This window comes from Atractosteus spatula, chromosome 13, assembly GCF_055471065.1.
Source record: "Atractosteus spatula isolate fAtrSpa1 chromosome 13, fAtrSpa1.hap1, whole genome shotgun sequence".
NCBI lineage: Eukaryota > Metazoa > Chordata > Actinopteri > Semionotiformes > Lepisosteidae > Atractosteus > Atractosteus spatula.
Window position 1 is genome coordinate 22,160,129 of NC_142718.1, and position 21,149 is coordinate 22,181,277.

General features: G+C 37.6%; 1 protein-coding gene across 1 annotated transcript in view; it reads left to right on the top strand.

Annotated features, from left to right (window-relative positions):
• The window catches only part of hibch (3-hydroxyisobutyryl-CoA hydrolase), a 61,654-nt gene extending 48,662 nt beyond the window's left edge, over positions 1 to 12,992 (top strand). Inside the window, exons 11-14 of the mRNA XM_088930441.1 lie at positions 3,273 to 3,354; positions 10,960 to 11,079; positions 11,416 to 11,449; positions 12,396 to 12,992. Coding sequence (XP_088786567.1) covers positions 3,273 to 3,354; positions 10,960 to 11,079; positions 11,416 to 11,449; positions 12,396 to 12,511 — 352 coding nt within the window. The 3' untranslated portion in view covers positions 12,512 to 12,992. The remainder of the gene's footprint in view (positions 1 to 3,272; positions 3,355 to 10,959; positions 11,080 to 11,415; positions 11,450 to 12,395) is intronic.
• The last annotated feature ends 8,157 nt before the right edge of the window (positions 12,993 to 21,149 follow it).

Genomic DNA, 21,149 nt, shown 5'->3' on the forward strand with positions numbered 1-21,149 from the left:
TTAAAAATGTTTATTAAAGGGACACTTGATAGCATTCATGGGGCTGTTAGCTATAACATTTTGACCCTGTATTCTTTGTGATTTTCTAATGGGAAAATTTGGAATCTCCATTTATATTCCTTTTGTATCACCCTATTTTTAATCACCAGTTGTGTAGGGCTTGTCACTGTGTCCCTCCACTGTCACCCTCATGCCATGATGGAAAAAAGTGCAGAATGGGCTGTGAATGATCCCTGCTTAAGTAACAGTGAGGGAGCCCTTTGTACCTTAGCTTCACCCCTGTAAAGGTCCAGGGGGAGATCTTTGCTTCATTTATAAGTACTTGCACACAATAATCAAACAAAAAGAACAAAGCAAAAATTGAATAAACACTGAACATTTCATTCCACTAAAATGACACCAGACTTGAAGCAGACCCCGGGGGTTGGCACCTGTCACCTTTTAAGCCTGTATTACTGCAGTGTGTAATAATTAATTGCTTTTATCGCAGCGCTTTTAATCCCGAGGGATCTCTTGCATTTAGAAGCTGACCCACTTCATGCAACAGAGAAGTGTAGCACTAACCTGGCCAGCAGCCCCCACCACAACAATTCAAGTGGAGAAGTGAGCAAATACTTCAGCAATTCCATTAAGAAGAAGCTTTAGAAATGCTTAATTTATCCAACCCTTACTAGAATTTAGGGTTAATAACTCCCGTGTTTTGAAAAAGTGGGATCTTCAATGACCAAGTAGTCAGAACCTCTGCCTGCGGCATTGATTTCTTCTTAAAGTTCTAGTCAAGAGTAAAGAGCACCTCCTACTGGCCCACTGTATTTACTGCACTGTACTGAGACTGTATGCAGTAATCTGTATTTCATTGGAGCTGTCCTTATCCAGTATATTAACCAAGCCCAGCCTCGCTTAGCTTCTGAGTTATGACAAGTTCATGTTACAAGTTCAGGTTACTTATGGTTATACTACTCTAAACTGAATGTGCAGTGAGACTCAAAAATGATTTAAATGCCCAGACAAATGTGAAACTTTCCTGTATTCCAATCAATCAGTTACTAAATAACTCAAACGCAGGTGAACTACAGTATCAGTAGTTGACCTGTCGATGACAAATTAGTCATTGCAGCTGTTTCCAAGGTGGTTTCCTGTGGCTTCAATTGGGCTACACCCTCCGAATGGGCAATATGCCACAGTGCACTGTCAGAGATATCTACCATTTTTGACACTCTAAGCCTCACAGTGCCAAGAGCAGAGTTAAAATCAAATGGACAATCAAAAATGCCCAGCAAACCACAGGGACCTGATACAAATCTGTCCTGCCCAAGGTGGGCTCAATTTGTATGAAGCCACTTTTAGAGTCCCGGTTGTGAATGTAGTCCACTTGTGACATAGTTCAGACTCAAACCACTGATGTCTTCACTGCAGGGTTTAACCTGTGGTCTACTGAACAAGTCATTTTACTGGTTAGGTCACTCCGGATCCCCTCAAAATATCTTTTTTACATTCATACAGCAATTAATAAGTGTACCTCTGTTTAAAGGACTGTCCTCAATCTCTATCCTAATGGGAAAACTTAATAATCACCACAAAGAAACAGACAAGACTCAGAATATCCTGTAGACACGATACACGCCACTAAAACTGCCAAGCACAGTATTAAATGGATTATTAAAACGATAATACCATTGTATTAGTCATTTTCAAAACTGTTTCTGTTCTACTTACCAAGGAAAAGTACTTAGCTGCTTGCAGTTATAAAAACCAGAAGGAAATGTGGTGTTTCTCCACATCCTTTTCTACACAGGAAATTTTCATGTGATCCCATGCATTGTTTGGAGTACATAATATTTAGTGTCTTTAGGAATCAGATTCACTGATCTGTAGAGGTTTCTTCCAGATTCGAACTCACTCCACACATTCAACATGGTCAATGGAAGTTGAGCCTGGCTGAAGCATGTACTGTATGACTTTATATTAGTGATATTCTGTGCTGTACCATAGTCACTGTTCTTTGCTAAGCCCTACAATGCAAGTTGAATGTTAAGTTCTCCTCCATTCACATAGTAATTAGATTACTTTGATTATGAAGCCTGATTTAATGGCTAGCAGCGGCTGCTGTATCCCCAGCTGCTAACTAATTGATGAAAGAGGTGCTTGCTAATTGAATAACCTGCTTGTTCCGACAGCAACCTTTTGCTGAGAGCTTGTTGCTTTATTCAGTTATCACAGCCATGGCTTATATTTTCTAATACTTGGCTGCTGTGCCACAAACGAAAATCACGTGTAGATTTTAGGGGCCATTTATGGAATTTCTCCATTTCCTTCTAGGGGGATTGTGCATCAATACTGATACTCTTTTTTGAAATATTGTTCATTTACACCACATCTGAGCCAAATAGGTCTCTAGGGTCCCTGTTTGCAGTGCAGAGATTGAAATTGATTCTGTGTTCTAATATAAGGGGCTTGCATCTCAGGGAGTGATAATTTCTGAGAGAGACTTGACCAGCCATCTTCTGGTAAACACAAACGCAGATACTGTAGTACGGAAGTGTGAGCCTTGCACTCTCTTACATCTCAGATTTTCTTTTGTTTGTTAGACTCGGGTGAGAAAGGAAGCATTGCTTTTCATTTTTTGAAAGGAATATTCTTTATTTTGAATAATCTTTTTTTTTTTAATAGAGAATGAACAAATTGTATTTGCTCTTCAAGATTCATTCTCTGGTTTGTTAAGTGAATCTGTCCACCGGTTTCTAAAGGAGAGGTTTACAGCACCTGCCCCCAACTCTATTAGTTCTCTTAATTTTGTAGAGACAGTATTGCCTAGTGAATGGCCTAAAGGATATTTGTAGGAACATGTTTTCAACATTTGGGGTCGCAGATTAAGATGGTTTGGGATTTCTGTTAGATATCTAAGTAAAAGAAAGTGGAGTGCAGCGCTTAGAGGAAAATATTTGGCTGTACGTTTTGATCTTCTTCAATTCTGCACTCATAATCAGATTTAATTTATATATATGGTGCAGTATCAGTCTCTCAACAAATTGGATTTTTTCAATTGAGGAGAGTAGGAAGAGTTTGTTCACCTATTTATCCCTGCTTCAGAATTTAGTGAAGTGCAGCATGCAAACCTTAATATTCGTGCTTGATATCCTCTTATAATGGAGAGCTAAGACACTGGTGGAAGTTGCTGAATCATTTATAATTGTAAAACCAATTGTAATATGAACTTTGGAAGACTTAACTAATAAAAACAATTACTTTTTATAATTGTTCTTAAATTGTAGCTTGTTTGAAGCCAGCAGTGTAGAGGAAATAAAGCTGAAACTGAAGAAGGATGGCTCCTCTTTTGCACAGAAGCAGTTTGAGGTGAGTCAGCTTGCATGTCTGATTTAATTAATATGGTGGTGCATCTTGCACAGAATATAATACTCAGATACTCAGAAAATACAGATACTTTCAGCTTTTAACTGTGACAAATCTTATAGCTGGCTAAAGAGATGTGCAGTTAGAGATACACAGCTGAAATATCACCTTCATTCTGGTGTCCCAGACAACTGATCTGTTGGTATAAATGTTGAAATTGTAAGCAATTGCTCAATGAGACATTTTAAAATAAAGCCTTTGCTTGGGAATCTGATTATACGGTTCGAAAAGGAGGAAACACTTCGTGGCTGCCTTAATATAAAGTTTTAGTTGGGAATGAGATTATCCATTTTCTTAAATCAAATGAATTTGTATATTTCATGTCTTTGGTGAATGATTAATGTGTTATTAAATGGCCATATAGATACTGGCAGCCCACACCTTTGATTGTTTTGTAGATGTGCAGACGCTACTAAATGGCAGGGGTGTGTGAAAATTTAATTGCCATTTATAAACCATTTCTCGTCAGTGTCTGGCACATTCACATTTCTGTCTCACTAAATGAAAGGCAGTTATTACTTTATCAAACATCAGCATCAGAAGAAACAAGATGAAATGAAAATGACTGACTAGAAAATACTTTCCCAAGTCAGTCATGTCATATTTCTAGCTACTGTATATGCCCAGCCAGACATTCAGATGTTTGTCAATGTCTGTCACTATACTGTACTGAACACACATTGGCATCTCTTTTTCTGATTCCCCAGTGAATGCATTCAGTCCTGTCACCCTTGAGTGTAACTTTACTTAATTAATTCCTTACACTTATATAGCACTTTTTCCTGGACATTCAACTTAAAATGCTTTTAAAGTAATGGGGACTCTCCACCACCACCACCAATGTGCAACATCCACTCTATCTTGTATATGGCACTGCAGTTTCTAAAAGCCATTTAACTAGAACTGATTCTATCCAACACATGTGTTAACAGCTATGGTTCTTGCTACAGCTCCAATTGCTACAACAGTTGTAGTAGATTATGTACTGTATTTCTACATTACTAGCTATATGGATCCTTGTACACAGATATATGAAATTTCTAGTTCTTTTATTGATTTTTGTAATAAAACACAAAATAGAGCATGAAATGCATCTCAAGTTTTCAGAGAAGTGGCAGAAATTACACAAATTACAAGCAATGTTTGGAATAGAGCTGAACATGTCTGTGTGCTGGATCTAGAAACCTCACATTTAGTATTTACTGATGCTCTACAAAAATCACTCTACAAGGTTTAAAATGTTAGAATCAATTTTCAGAAAGCAGTGTTTTTTGTACAGAAAATTTAGAATTTCCACTCTCCATCCAAGCAGTCTTAAAAAGCTACTTAATCTTGTTAAGGGGTCATGGCAAATTTCCTTCTTTTCGCGTGTAACTGCACTCACTGACTGTTAATGTGATAAAGTGTACAGTATTTTTGTATGATAAGAATGTGATAAGAATGACACAAAGGTGTTTGAAATGTTAATAAATAATTGAATGAGGCCTAGAATCCACATTTAACTATTTTATAAAGGAATGTCTGACAGCCTGTGTTTATAACCTACAGTATAATAGACCCTGTTTGTATTGAGAGGAACTGCCTTTCATTAGTCTGAAGGGGTTAAAGGGTCTGCCAGTCTTGTGCTATACTTCTACAGCTTCGCTTTTCTGTAGAAGTTCTCTTTTTCTTTGTAAAAAAAGTTTTTTTTTTCTGTATTACATTAGAGTAATACAGTTATATACACATGGTATTTTGGGGATATTTCTGGGTAATCCTAAATTGAAAAAAGCCCTCAAAAATGTATTATAGTAACTAATTCCATGAATGAAGGAATTAGAATCAAATGGAAGAAACTGATATGAAGCTGCATCAGTGACTATTTAATACCGCTTTTATATCTGTATGCAAAATACAAAGCTAAAGTGAACTATTTAAAAATTGCTTTGGAGTTTATTTCTGCTTTGCAAACTTGTTCAAAACATGACCCTGTCACAATGACATTGACTTCTACAGTATATCAATTCATGCTTTGATGGAGTCTTTAGCAATGGAGCAGAAATTACTAAGAGTTTTAAGATTTAAGCGTTAAATTACCAATTAACTGCCTGGATTTTAATTTCACTACATTTATATATTTGCAGTAGGTATAGATACAGCACTTATACTTAAAAAACATCCATGGCTTCTAATTGACTGAACCAGCAAAGGTGTTTGCACAAAGTGCATTTGAGGCCAATGGCTGTGGTATCAGCAGTTCAGACCTGGTTCTTGTCACTAGTTGACACTGAGAGGGATTCTCACAGAGAGAAGGATGTGCATAGGTCTCCTTTGGATCCAACTAAACAGTGGCTTCTTGGTTGTCTGCAGTCTTATAGTGATACCACTCTTCCAGTCAGAATAAACTCGCCAAGGCAGGGTGGTGTGTTACAGTATGAATGGATGTTGGGACCGTGGAGGAGTATGGCAGCATCTTCTCATTCTCCCTCCTGCACTACAGTTGTAGGTGGAATCTTAAAACAATTCATGGCTGATGCAAAAAAGCTTGCAAAAAAGTGCCCATAATGCCCCTGCGGTCTATATGGTACAGTAGTTAGCGGTTAATTTTACTGTCATACCTTATAACTATTATCTCAGAATTCATTTATGATTAATCTAAATATATTTCTATTAGGATATTATTCTTGTTTATAATAATATAATAATTAATATAATAATTTGAGGACATAATTAATTTAAAATAAAATTCTGATTTTATTATGATATGAAATGAGTTAAATAGCTACTTTTAGAATTTTAGTTACAGTATGTGTTGTCCAGCTTAGTCAAAGCCTGTTGACCAGGGTTTCACTTCTGAGGCCTAATGGAGTACTTTATCGCATCAGCCCTGGTAGTTTTCTCACTACCTCTGAAAAAGTCGTACAAGATTCTTCTATTTTCTGTTCAAAGCCTTGACTAGTCTTGCCTTCTTTCTGAAGTTTTTTCTCTTGAGTGTCAATTTTTATTTCCTGTTTGCCTGGATACATTGTGATGAAGCTGTGCTTTTCCTCTCCTAGGGCCAAATTCTTCCACAGCCCTGAATTGGCCTGTTGGCGATCTGCTCTCGATCTATGCTTCTGTGTTTTTATATGTTTGTCGCTGTTGTTGTTGGGAGGAGACTGTACAGAGGAGCAGACTGTGACCTGCGTAAGACAGAAAGACCACTTCTCCCAATCTCTGTCCTTCACCTGACTGTTCCAAAAAACTAATGTGGGAATTGACCCAGATAGGCACCACTCTTTGTCTAGACTTTCCTCCTCTAGTGGGTTTTTAATTTGAGTTGAACATTGTTGCTGACCATCATCCTTCTGCTCTGCAATCACAATGGACTCCTTTTTGCTCAATGTATGTGTGCATCTCTTCCTTGAGTGGCCGTTATGAGGTGGTGTGTTTGGGTGGCTTTCTGAGTGAGAAGTCAAAATGGACTCTGTATCCCCACCACTTCTTAAGGCACATTTTGGAAGATTGTGTGAGGTAGATTGTTTTTGCTCGACCTCAGTGTTACAGCTCGTTTCCCGCAGGCACTTGGGCTCAAGTATACCTGCCCTTTCGTGTTCTGTCCCTGCCATTATCTTCTCCTGTGTTGTTCTTTTTCGCTCACTCTCTTCAGCAGACATCTGCTGCATTTCTCTCCTATCTAGGTGCTTTGCCGAGTCCTGCCCTGTTACATTACTGAGCATTATTTCTGAAGGAGAGGCTGCCATCAAATCTTTTTCTTTTTGCCTCGGAGTCTCCTTCTCCTTCTTGTTTTGAGCGGCTCTGGAGGAAGTGAGGGGCTTCTCCTGCCTACATTTATTCCATCTTCACCTTCCCCATTTAAAGGAATTCTTACTGACGATAGAGGGACAGGCTTCTCTGCTGCCAGTTCTTTCTTTTTCTTTCTACCTCGGAGCCTCCTTCTCTTCTGTCGTTTGTGGAGCTCTGTAGAATCAGAGGGGCTTTGCTTGGCATTGTCTTGGGAGTTTGACCTGTCCTTGTTACTCTGAATGGACATGGGATCTGTCACGAACCGTATTCTCGCGTGCACCTCTCGCCGTCAACACCTGCACACTAGTTATTCTATTATCACTTCTCACGCCTTTTCCTATTTATACCCTCTCATTCCTCTCAGTCCCAGCTCACTGTTGAAATCGACTTTTGACTTTCTCTTGTGCACGTACCTTTCTGACCTGACTTCTGGATACCCGACCCTGTTCAATCTCTGGCTTCGGCTTCGTCTCTGTCTAGTGTCTTTTGGATTTGGATACTCTCGACCTGACACTCCAGAAACCCAACCAAGCCTTCCTACCTCGACCTCGTATTCTGCCTTTCGCTCCTGGGATTTGGACGCCTAACTCATTCAACCTACTCCCTCAGCACCGCATAGGGTCCTGACCAGTTATTCTCACATGTCCCTAGTGACAACACTGACAGGATCCTCAATCAATTTTGTCTCTGCTGTCTTTTCTACTGCCTTTTTTTTTCTGTGCACTGATTATCATGGTTTGTTTCATTGTCATCGAGCTTAGCTTGCCTTTTGCTGTTGTGTTTCTTTTCTGTCTGTTATTTCTGTTATTTCTTTAAATCATTCTTTGCCACAGGGGTGAAGGGCATGCTGGGGGTTGTATTCATCTCCCCCTCCTGTTCTTGCTGCTGAAGGAGGGCCTGGGAGTCCAAGCTTTGTTGGAACATTGAGAGGAAAGGTGGCAGCTAGACTATAGAGTCTTCAGTGGGACTTGGTGTCTGTCTTTCACTGGCGGTTCCACTCAGAGCTGTTTTTTTCTCATCACCATACTCTCTGCTTATAGATCTATCCCCTTCTCCAGCACTATTATTCTCAATGTTACATTCATTGTCTTTAACATTTTTCTTTTGGCTTTTGTTGCCTTGACTGCTGTTGTTTTTTGAATGTCTCTGCTTTTTCTCCAGCATTCTTTATTTTGTTCTTGCACTGCCAGTGTTCTCATGTCAGTGTCCTCTGTCCTGTTGTCCCCTGCTGTCTCTCTGCCCTGTGTAGGTAAAAGTTAAAGACACATATCTGAACAGTCTGTCCTTCGCCTTCTGCTGCAGATCAGGCTTTTCCATCCAAAGCTGGGCTCTGTGACCAAAGGAAGGCTGAGTGCCACCTTGACTGGAGACTTTTCCTGCTGCTTTATGGGTTTGGGCGATACAGAACTCTGCTTGTTTTCCTGAATCTCTTCTGTATTCTCTTGTTTCTCAAACTGTGGATGTTGTCCTTCCTTAATTTCTGTGTCTTGGTACTCCTTCTGTCCTTCTCCTTTGTTAATCACCTCATTATTTTCACTATTGTCTCTGTTCTCTGTCTCTTCTCTCTTTAATTCTTCCTGTCCCAGTGAGCTGGAAGGGAAGTTGTTATTCCCAGTTGGCTCGCTGGTCTGTGTTTCCTGCTGTTGGAGGGGCAGTGTGGTAGGAGCAGGGGTTGTTGAGGCTCCTGTGAGGCACGTTGTTCTGTCCCTCTGGATCTGTGGCAACGCTAGAGGCTCAGTTCTCTGTTTCATCGGTTCCTGCTCTTTCTCTGTCGTTCTGCTCTCGCCCTCTTCATCGTTAATCTTTTCAGAAATAGAACTTTCTTCTCTTAACTCCATCTCTGTTGTTTCCTTTCCGCCCTCACTTTCAAATTCTGCATTTTCATCATGTTTTTGATGTTCACATTTGATCTTTTTTTTTGTCTTCCGCCTTTTACCTGCTTGGCTTCTTCAATTTTCATATGTTTTGTTTCAGTGGAACTCTCTTCTTCATCCCCCTGTATCTTCCTATTTTCCTCCTCTGTGGTGTTGTAATGAGCGTCTTTACTATGGTCCACATCATTGTTTTGCTTTTCTTCCTCAGTTTTGTCTTCACTTTCATTTCTCTTTTCCTCTTCTGTGCTTAGTGGGATCTCAGAGGGGATGATTTTGTCCTCTGACTGAGGTTCCTTTGGAGATTCAGGACTGTCCACCATCTCCTGGTGAGATGCTGTGCAGGCTCTGTTCTCCTGTTCTGCCACACTCAAATTCTGTCTCTCTTCTTTCTGCTTGTCGTCTGTTTGATGATTTTGATCATTATTTTCCTTTCTCCTGGTTGTGGATTGTGGTTTTATAATCCAAAACCATCCAGGTAGCCCTCATTTCAGAGGCTTCACAGAGACTCACCCTGGCTAGGCTTTGAATAGAAGACTTGCATTTGCCCCTGGGTTTTGCTTGTGATAGCTCACTCTCAACACCAGCTCTTCTAGCTACACAGTCAGCAGCTCTCCTGTTATTGTTCCACTTCAGAGCTTTTCTTTGTTTCTTGCGGACCTCCATTCCTATCCTGAACCTCGTTCTCTTCCTTCTTCTCCTTTCCCCAATTTTTCTTTGTCTCCTCTCTGATCTTTCGACTCTACCGCAGTGCCATGCAGTGGAGAAGCCTTCTTTTTTGTTTGTGTATCAAAGCTGTTTGTGTATTAGCTCACGTCAAATTGCAAGGGCTACACTGTAAACAGCATAAAGATGTTCCCATGATGGCTCTTTATTCAGACTGAGAAAAATATTTGCTTGTCAGTCTTCTTCAAGTGTTCCACAGTGACATCACCAGTGACAATGACAATGGGTGTTCTGTGATGTCACTTCCTTGGATACCTGTAACTAAATATCATACATATCCATATGTATCTAAGGTCATATTATAAAGTAAATATCAAGAAAATAAATCTATGTAGAAATTTTAATTAAATCCGATGAATACATTAATATTTATTAGCTTAATCATTCTCAGAACAGCACTAAGGTACGGTTAGTTCTGTTGTCTGACAGTTTCAGGGTCCTGGGTTTGATATTAACCTCAGGTGTCAGGGTCTGTGAGGAGTTTTCATCATGTTTTATGTGTCTTTTCCCTACCAAAATGTGATCATTCAATAATACAACCCTTATAACTGAATTTTGTGTTCATGTCTGGTATTTTTGGTATTAACCTGAATGCTGTAATAAGCAATCAGAGAGGTTCTCAAAACCAAAACCTCTAACCATTAACCCATAATTTACTATATTAATTTATTGTGTGCTAAAATTCTACAGGTTTATACCAGGCAAAGCTCTGTTAGGTTATTGTATAACAAATCCCAGTGACAAACTGGGAATCAATAATATTAATAATTCCTTGCAATTATATAGCATTTGTCTGGACACTCGACTCAAGGCACCAATGTGCAGCATCCACCTGGATGATGGCATGGCATCCATAGTGTACCAGTACACTCACCACACACCATTATGATGAAGTTAATTCATAGAAGGGGATTATTAGGAGGCCATGATTGGTAAGGGCCAATGTGAAATTTGGCCAGGACACCCCTACCCTAGTCAGAGGCAGATTCTCACTGCAACTAAATAAGACCCACGATGCATTTGATATAATTGACAGTTAATAGGATGTGGAAACATCCTTGTCTCAGTAAATATCACATATTGATCTTCCTACCTTTTAGGTGCTGAATGCCTGTGATGAGTCCAGTCCTGCTTCCTTTCAAGCAATGTCTTTCAAACTTGCTTCCTGTCCTTTCTTTTCATACAGACCCTTTCAAAGATGTCTCCTACATCTCTAAAGATTACATTCAGACAGCTTCAGGCTGGAGCCTCAATGAGCCTACAGGATGTGCTTGTGATGGAATACAGACTCAGCCAGGCTTGCATGGTAGGTACTGTAGCACAAACCAAGGACCATTCGGGATATTTGACTTGCATTTCCTTTCACCTATCTGTTTTTCTATTGTGTGCTCTTAACATTTCTATGGTTATTATATTTAATAAGGCTGTGAAGAAAAACCCCTGGCTTTATTTTTGTTTGCAGTTTTCTCAGTTCCCATTCCTAGGTTTGTTTTCCATAAACATACAGTAACTCTTTTTTTCTGATTGTCCCTTCACATTACACCTGCAAATCCTATTTAATAATTAATGCTTCCAGGAGAAACCCAGTATGACTACTGTGCTACGAATTTGTGATTGGTTTGTCTTCTTGCTTTCTTTGTAGAGGGTTCAGGATTTCTATGAAGGAGTAAGAGCTGGTAAGTTTCCATTTTTGTGTCACCCACTTCAGACATCTGTATTTCACCTGCATGCTGGTCTTTGTGAAACAGTGCTAAACGTTTTTGTAACACGCCATTGCGCATGCCTACAGCTGTGCTAAATGTGAGCATGGCTTAAAAAGGAGTATCTGTATATGTTTTTTTTTAATAAATATATATCCTTTATTTCCATCTTAAAATAAGAACAGCTTTTTTGCAGTACTTTCAAATTAGTGTTTTTGACAAGTGATGTAAAGCATGTGACAGTTGTTTTGCTTTGTTTTGATTTTGCTTACATCTGAATTAAATGGCTAGTTTTTCAAACATTTGTTTGGATTTTTCAAGTTGTTTTTATTTTGCTTTTTAAATATGGCAGGAGCAGTATTATGTGAGCATTTGCTGTCTTCTTATGTACGTTTTACATGTTCTGTACATATACTGTATCTCATTTCACTGCTGAAAATATTTTTTCCATATTCTAGTTGTGTGAGCAAGCACTTAAGTTCTCTTTTCATTGTTGCTCCAATAACTATCTGTGGAAAAATCTATATTGAGGCTACTGTATATTATTATATTTTATTAGGATTATATATGAGGATTTTTTCCTTAATTGACATATTTCAATGCAGGATGTGAACTAACTAGAACAAAAGATCCTATTTACTTAGAGAGGTCATTCATTCAGTATGCCTTTAATTTACACTCTGCAGACCTTTGATTTTCAATGTACCTTTTGGTAGCTTGAGCACAGAATATTCTAACAGTACACCCCTTAATAACATTGTGACATTGCATCTTTGTTTTTCCCAGCAGTATTGACAGGGCAGTTTAAGGCACGGGCTGAGACACACTTACATAAAGAAGGCAGCTAAATAATGAGAAATGTAGTAATACAGTAACATCGCTTGTAAGACAAATACCTGACAGAGTGCTTTTGTACCCACAGTGCTCATCGACAAGGATCAGAGCCCAAAGTGGTGGCCAGCAGCCCTGGAAGAGGTGACAGACGAGTTTGTGGACAGTTGTTTCAAGTCGTTAGGAGGCAATGACCTCAGCTTGTGATTTGTGTGCTGCAGATGGGTATAGAGACCAAGGGCAGCCTTTGACAATGCATGGTATTTCATTAACCCCCTTTACGACCACACTAACACATACTTCCCAACTGAGGAATTACAAACCTGGGCTGCTTCACCATCTGGGAATGAGCCATCTGGGAATTTGTGTGATGAGCTATAGCTTAACAAAACCCACAGTTTAGTGCCTTTTGTTTCCAACTAGGACAGCTTTAGCAGGGAAATAATTGACAGATAATATTTGTTTGACAAGCTGTGCTGTGTTTAATAAGCTCATCTTGCTGTTGTGATTTATGCCAATGCTGTCCTTTTCCCAACCTTCTCAGTTGACCTGTTCTGTGCTTAGTGTGGTAATGTATTCAGAGCAAGTAAAGTAGGACTGCATAAATTAATTAAATTGATGGTAGACCTGATTTACTGTTATATTACCCAATAAAAGAACAATAATAAAGGAACCCATTTGAAATTTCTGACTGACTTATATACTTTCTTTGGGCATTTCTAGGCTACAGACCTTACAGGTAATGTCAGAATGCTCTATACTGTAGCTCCCCTTTTCCTGTTTAAAGCACAGGTTAAAACATTGATGAAGAGTATTGAAAATTGCTACTTAAACATCAACTTTTGAAAAAGTGTTTCATTCATTACACTTTCCCGTTCACAAAAACAGGACAGTCACAGCGAATGTTTTCGAGTGCCATTGCAATGAAGTTTTATTCGAAAGCATCTGCTGAGCTTCGGAAGAGCACTCCAGTAAATAAGTGTCAGGTGTGACAAGGACATATTTTACCACAAACTGTTAGAGAGAGCACTTGAACAGACATTTGGAGTGCCCAGATTGAAAAATAAATGCACTTCAAATGCAGCTTTTTTATTTGCTGAAACTCATTGTGGTGTTATTGTTAATCATGTGAAATGAATTTGAACCTATTGTTTGATAAGGGTTGTTTTGAATGCAGTGTGTGTTGTTGTTTAAAGGTTAAGGTACAGTGGCGGTAGTTTGCGTAGTTTGCATTGTAGTAAAGCCAGTTGAGTCAAGTCAAACAAGATAAGATTCTAAAGTATTGCAACATTCATCAGAAGTAATCCTTAGTAGCTTTCCTTGTTTTTCTAAATCCTGGGTACATTATGTTTATTTTATTTGTCTTAAAGTATTTTGGTTTAGGTAAAAAAAATGCAGAAAAATTGTTACTGTGTATTTTTATCTACTGTACATAAAAACAGGTTTTGCAAAGTTTATTCTGTGAAATAAGACTCTCTGCATGTTTCTTTAGAAACACATTTTCTTTCCTGATTACTTTTTTATGATTTTTCCTTTGGATAACATTTTGCAAGAGGAAAAGAAAAAGTAAACTGACTAGCAGTTGTTTTATTTAAAATGTAAATTTCATCCACTTTTTCTCAGATGCACTTTTTGGTATAGACAGATCATACTCATGTATGGTTGTATAATACAGGGCTTTGAACTCTGTAGCTTTCTGAACAATTTTATATGTATTATTTTATATACACTTGGCTTTTGCCCTACCTTAAAAACCTATGAGCTCATTGTTTGAATTCTAGGCGTGGGCAGTAAAATAGTTTTGTGCAGATTATCTAACAGATAACAGTGAGTATCTGGAAGTACAATTTTATATCTCATATTACTAAAAAACAGTATAATGAAACAAGTGGGTTCCAATAACTATTGTTACTGCATTCTGAGTTATATAAGATAAGGATTTTGTCCTCATGCTTCTTGTGTTAAAGGATGTTTGCCAATTTCCTTTACTGTAAAAGAAATGTTCCCATACAGTTTAAATATCGTATTTTAATTTTTATGCGTGTTTATTCTGTTAACTGTTAACATTGTCAGTTGTATGGATCTTTTTTGTATTAGTGTATGTTATCATGTGTGGATAACACTATTGTTACACTAGAAATGTAAGGTGTTATTATTATAGAAGCAGTCACTGCAATAGGTCACTGCTTTCAAAAACATTTTTTTTTTAAAGTAGATATTATAAAGGACACATTGAAGCCTTCCCTTTTAATTTGCTGTGCACAGTATTGTCCTTCAGGAACCTCCAGCAGTTGCTATATCAATTCATTTCCTTTATTTTACTCTACATGTTAGCAGAGTGACAGAGATGAGTGAAAAAGAGAAATCAATTTGAAATTTAAAGTCATTTGATCACAGTGAAAAATTCATTGGGCTTCCATGTTGTACCTAGTGACAGGCACTCTTTTTGAGGGGTTTGATAAATATGCAGCACAGCACATACTGTATTTAACCAGGAGAAACAGACAGCAGCTACCAGTGTCACTACTGAGTGATGACCTGTTCTTTGACAGCTCCAGTTAAGAGCTGAGGTTGCATCTAGGAGAATTGTCATATTCAGGCCAGTTTGAAGATTAATAATGGATGAGAAAGGCAACAGGCTAACATTATGGGAGGTAGGCCGATAAAAAAGCTTATTGTTGACCTTGCTCTCATTCTTAATGTCTTTGATTCCATATTTCCAATTAGAACATCTCCACAATAGGGTATACAGTATTATTTTCAGTAGTTTATTTGCAAAATAAAGAATAATACTTGCTAGGATGAGAGATTTCGAAACTATTTTTTGAGTTGTTTATGAGAGTGCTGTAGTCTTATTAACTTCCACTGAGTTTTAAATGTTCTGACTTTGTCATATGTAATTATTTTCAAGCCAACTTTCTTGGAAATATAATAGTGCCGAGAAGCATTAAAGACAGGATATGAAAATATAATACACAAAGAATAGAAAACACAGTGTGCTTTGGAATAGTAAAAATGGCTTTGGCCTCCTAATGCAGCCATCGAATTGTGATCAGAACTTGTCTCTCTTGTTGGAGTCTCTACACTGGATGATCTGAAGGTTGTTTCTCTGAAGACCTGAGCTTTAGCTGCAAAGCACACTTAATGAGATAGGGTGCTCAATATATCTCACTAAGCGTTATTCCCTACTGAACAAAATAAATGAATTTACTTTGGCCTGCAGTGTTGCTGCAGGTGTTAAACCTGTGTAATGAATAAATCTTATTTGAAAGGATTAGGTTCCATGAAACTAATTTCCATAAAACCTTCGTGAAAGAAGACTGTGACTTATGCTTTGATACTCTAACCTAAATGTGCAAACTAAGAGGGGGCATATAAAATGTATTGCATTGTGCGTCGGATTGCAAAGACAGGTGGTGCTTCATCACATGGTATTTCATGTCGCTGGTTTCTTCTTATGACTAGCAGTGTTCTGCTTCAGTAATAAAACACAGCTTGTTGGAACTTTTCAATTCTGGGCTGTTTTAAATAACCATGTAACCTGTCAGTGTTGCCTTGCTTTCTTGACTGCAAGAGTGTGTAATACTATTTGTGGACCGGAAGGAAAAATATTTACGACTAAATGTGTTCTGTTTCACAGACTGCAACTGTGGTGCAATGTACTGTAAGTGGTGCAATAACAGTCAATATATGAAAAGAAAATATCTAAGCTTGCACTGGTTTAATCTTAAATGAAACATCTAGTCTATTTTACTAGGTCATATGGACACATATTGTTTTTGGCATTTTTTGTATGTTTTCTGTAAATCACTTTGCTTTATTGTTTTGAAACAAAATATCTTGTTTTAGTTTATCGAATGCACCAGTTTAAAGGGATTATTTTGTCCAGTCCTATGCTCCAGGATTAGACATTTTTTCTAAAAAATGATGTCATAATTTCAGAGGATAATTACTGTGTATGAAAGATAAGACTTCTTCAGTCTCTTTCCTGCTACAAGACCTTTAATTTATAACTGGCTAATTAAGGTAAGTCTTTGGAAAAATCGCTTCTGCAATTAGGGAACTGGGATGTAACGCTCCTGTAGAATAGCATCCTGTTTGTAAGATTTTTTAGGGCGTTTTGGTGTCTTAGGGCTAGAGAGTACATAAACCAGGTGGGAAATGCTTTAATATTTCTTCAGCATTTAGAAAACTGCTTCAATTTGTTGTACTGGAATGGACAAATAATAAGCAAATGTTGTTTTCAAGAGCTAATTTGCTTTCTCGTACATTTTCTATAAAATAAGCTACCAGTTTATCAACAGTGTAAGGTAATGCTAATATAGGGAGAATTCTATGAGTTACCTCCACCATACTGACATTAAAAGTTAAATTTTTTCAAGTCGTACCTGAATGAAAGGCTTGGGGGAGTATGGAAAATGCTACATGTTGAAGCCGATTCCCCGGCTTCTTTTAAGAAATGACTGGATGAGATCCTTGGATCAATTAACTACTAATTACCCAACAAGCTAGACGGGCCAAATGGCCTCCTGTCTTTTGTAGTCTTGTTCTAATGTTCTGAAGAGCACATGATGGAACACATTAAATAAAAATTATTTTTATTGCCGTGCTATTCCAACTATGAAAAAGCTGTCTGTGAACTGAAATGAATAACGAGCAGGGATGATTGCAAGCCCATTAAGTGTCTTTAAAGGAACCATCCTGCCTCACCAGCTCATTAATTGATCCATAGAGTAAGTAGATTAAATGTGTTTCAGACAGCTACTTCAATAGCTAATCTAATGATTAAAGTGGCATTATATTGGCCCAACCCCAAGGCAAAATGTTTACAGGCAGCAAAAAAAGAGGACTGTAACTGCAAAAAAAGAAAGCTGGGCCTTTCACATTCAGGTTTCTGGCCAAGGGTCACAGGTTAGCTCCTTAACCTCCTTCAAGCAGGTCCGCAGTAATGTCCTTAAAGGCCCCAGGCACTTATGTTTTGTAGGCCCTATGGCGGATGCATTTTATCAATTGTGTATCAATTCATATGATTAGATGGTTGATCAAAATTATGTTGGATATTTGTTTGAATAGCCTATTCCTGCTATAGGAACAAGTAATAGGTTTATTCCATGCTGAAAAGATAAGAAAGAAAACAACGTTTCGGCCATGGAGCCTACTTCAGGTCTCCATGGCTGAAATGTTGTGTTTTCTTTCTTCTCTTTTCAGCATGAAACAAACCTATTACTTGTTCCTTTGCAGCCTATTCTTGCTGATGCAGCTACCCACCTGACCTACTATTCCTGCTATATACTGTATATGCATCCATCCTCCAACCATTTTATCCAATACAGGGCTGCAGGGGAGCTGAAGCCTATCCCTGCAAGCAACAGGCACAAGCCAGGATACACCCTGGATGGGACAATAATAGTAATTCCTTACACTTACATAGCACTTTTCTGGACACTTCACTCAATGCGATTTACAGGTAATGAGTACTCCCCTCTACCACCAGCAATGTACAGCATGGTGTGACGGCAGTCATAGTGTGCCAGAACGCTCACCACACATCGACTATCATTGGGGAGGAGCCAATTCATAGATATGGATTATTAGGAGGGCATGATTGGTAAAGGCCAATGGGAAATGGCCACCCCTATGTGGGATTTTTAATAACCACAGAGAGTCAGAATCTCATCCAAAGGACAATGCCTTTTTGCACTATAGTGTCCCTGTCACTATACTGCATTAGGTCCCACATAGGTTGTAGGGTGAGCACCCCCTACTGGCCAAACTAACACCCTTTCCAGCAGCAACCTCAGTTTTTCCCAGGTCTCCCATCCATGTACTGTCCAGGCTCACACTTGCTTAGCTTCAGTGAGTTGCCAGTTGTGAGTTGCAGGGTGATATGGCTGCTGGCTGGGACACCTTTCTATCACAGGGCACACACAGACACACACACACACACTCACATCAACGCGTTTTCAAATGCCCTAAGCACAGTGCCTCCTGTGCCAATTGAATAATACAGCCCAGCTTCCCACTTCTCAGTCCTTCCAGCTTAATTTAAGTATGAACAACAGAAACTGCATTTCTATCAATTAAGGTCACTCCTAGGCAGTGTTTACAAAGAATATTCAAGTTATTTTATCTTTAAGTTCTAAAGTATAGACTTCATAGATAATCTAACATAAAGCAAATGATTCATGGATTCAATATGGGAGATTAAGTAGGACAGCTACAATAATTCATGTGGAAACGAAGTAAATCAGTCCATTATTTACAGTGAGTATTGGCAATGGTTCTGTATTGTGTAGCATGCATGTTATGACATATAACAAGCTTTTGTTCAGGTTTGCAGACTAAAAATAATCCACAGAAAATATGACCATTCATATATTACAAAATGTATAAATGTTGCACAAAATACAGATGAAAAAAGTTCAAACTTTTATTGGCAGAGCATTGTCTGGGTATTTACAGTGCTTAACAAATTTTTGGCAGATGATCACATTACAGCGGTTAGGTAACAAATCATAATAAATCCAAAATCAAAAATGTGCTATAAAATTGCTCTTTAGAAATTTCTATATCAAATTCCCAAATTGTAGAAACAGTTATTTATGTGAAGGATGTGATTCCGTTAATTAGTGGCATGGCAGGAGTTTCTGGAGGGGGTAGAAATTATAACGTACTGTTATACGTTGTAATAACAAACGTATAACTGGTAATAAACTGTAACTCATTGTATTGACCTGCAGTCAATGCTACATTGGCTACATACATGTGGAAGTTTCTCTAATGTAGTCTGAAAAGTGCACTTTGGTGGGTGAACTCTCATTTTTAAGTTTGGATGTACAGTAACGACCCATAGCAACTTTGAATTTTTGGGGGGTAGGTGCAGTGGGGAGCTCCACTGTGGGACATTTACTATATTTTGATGTCATATATTTGGATACACGTCAAAATACAGGGCCATTTACATTTGGACTACCTAGTAATTACTGTATGCAGCAATTACACTTTGAAATTCATGTATTTACTGTACATATAAATCACATGATTGACACTGGAACTGCATTACAATATTGTAACCCAAGACACAGGAGTTAGCATCTGTACGATGGTATACTGTAATTTCAATTTATAGTGAAATTATAGGTTTAGGCATATGATTATTAAGTGTTATTGCATGTATTGAAAAGTGTAACCGCACTGCAATATTTTAAAATATTGGTACACATTAATGTTTTCTATGTTCCTAAATTACATAATGCTGATCCAATGTGAGTCATATGGTTCATATGGAAATACACGTGTATTTCAAAGTGTAAATGCCACACAGTTACAAGGTAATTACAGTGTTAGTTCAATTGTTATAATGGTACAATCAAAAATCTATCTTAAAGATGCAGACTTAAATCTAACAGGTCTTAAACTCTGTAAAGCCTCACTCCTTTACACAGCTTTGCAGATTAGGAGCACTAGAATGGAGAAAGTCTTATTCATGTAATAGGTGGCACTATCAGCTATAGGCATTTTCAATTTATAGCTTAAAAAGATTCTGAATCATTGAAGATTATGTCACATAAGTCTGCACAGCATTTATTACTGATTTGTCTATTTCCCCACACAACATTTTTATTTTCTGAAAAAAAGAAACTACATAATATACTGTATAAATGTTTTTTTCTCAGCCAATACAAAAATTTTAAAAAGTTTACATTTACCTGAACCACATCCATTTTAGTAAAAAAAAATATAAGACGCTGTGTGTATTATCCTATACACTTGGGTTTCCCAGTGTTTCTCTACTGAACATAAATGACATTAATACAGTGATGACTTACAGTCTGTTGGTTATTATGTGTTGCTTGTTTTCCTGAATAAAAGAAATCTTGAACAACTTAAAAAATGTTTTTCACAGCTGAACTTGTTTTCTCTTCCTTGTATCAGTCTTCACTAAAATGTTGAGCGTCTCTTAAAATAATAATTATTTTAATTATTGTTCCCAGCTTAAAGGGCCTAACATAACACTTCTCCTATGAATATACATAAAGTCTTATGCTTATAATGAGGAGTATTTGTCTAGCTGCATTCCACATACTAAGAGTTGTAAAAGAAAAAAAAGGTAGTCTGATGCCTGATTAAATTCTTCTGTAATTTCTATATTAATATATAAATATTAATATTTTAATAATATATAACATCACTGCAAAACAAAATCTAAGTTGTTAATTTTAAAGACACACTATGTTACAGCACTCGATATTCCATCCAGAGGTAAGGTACCCCTTAAAAATGAAACTATAATTACTGTGTAAATTGATCAACAATATCCTCCTCAATGTAGAACCAAGCAGATCCTAAAAAGTGACTAATATTCACTGTATGTATGTCAGAGTTCATCTTAGTCCCAATTGCTTACTGCAGAGATGAAATAACATGAACTTACAGTACCAACCAAAATAAAACCAAAATACCAATGCATCACTCAAGGAACAGATGAATCTACATTAATCATTTTGACATTAAAGTTCTTTATATCTTTCTGATGGTACAGTATGGTGCTAATACATTATAATAATACGAAAACATTATGATTCTCTCACTTTTACGGTAGTTAAGTACATTAACACTGAATATTTCTGGCAAGCCTTGCTTTCCCTAAATATTGCTGTAAGTTGTGACATTTCACCTGAGTGATAAATACAAGTGAGAATAAAGAACAAGAAAGCAAAGGTCACCTCATGCTTATGTATAATATGAAATGCTAATAGGTTTTATTCATGAATTCATTATAATTTCCTCAATGGAAATGTGTATGCTTATTGAACTGAAAAATACAGCAAACTTTGCATTAGGT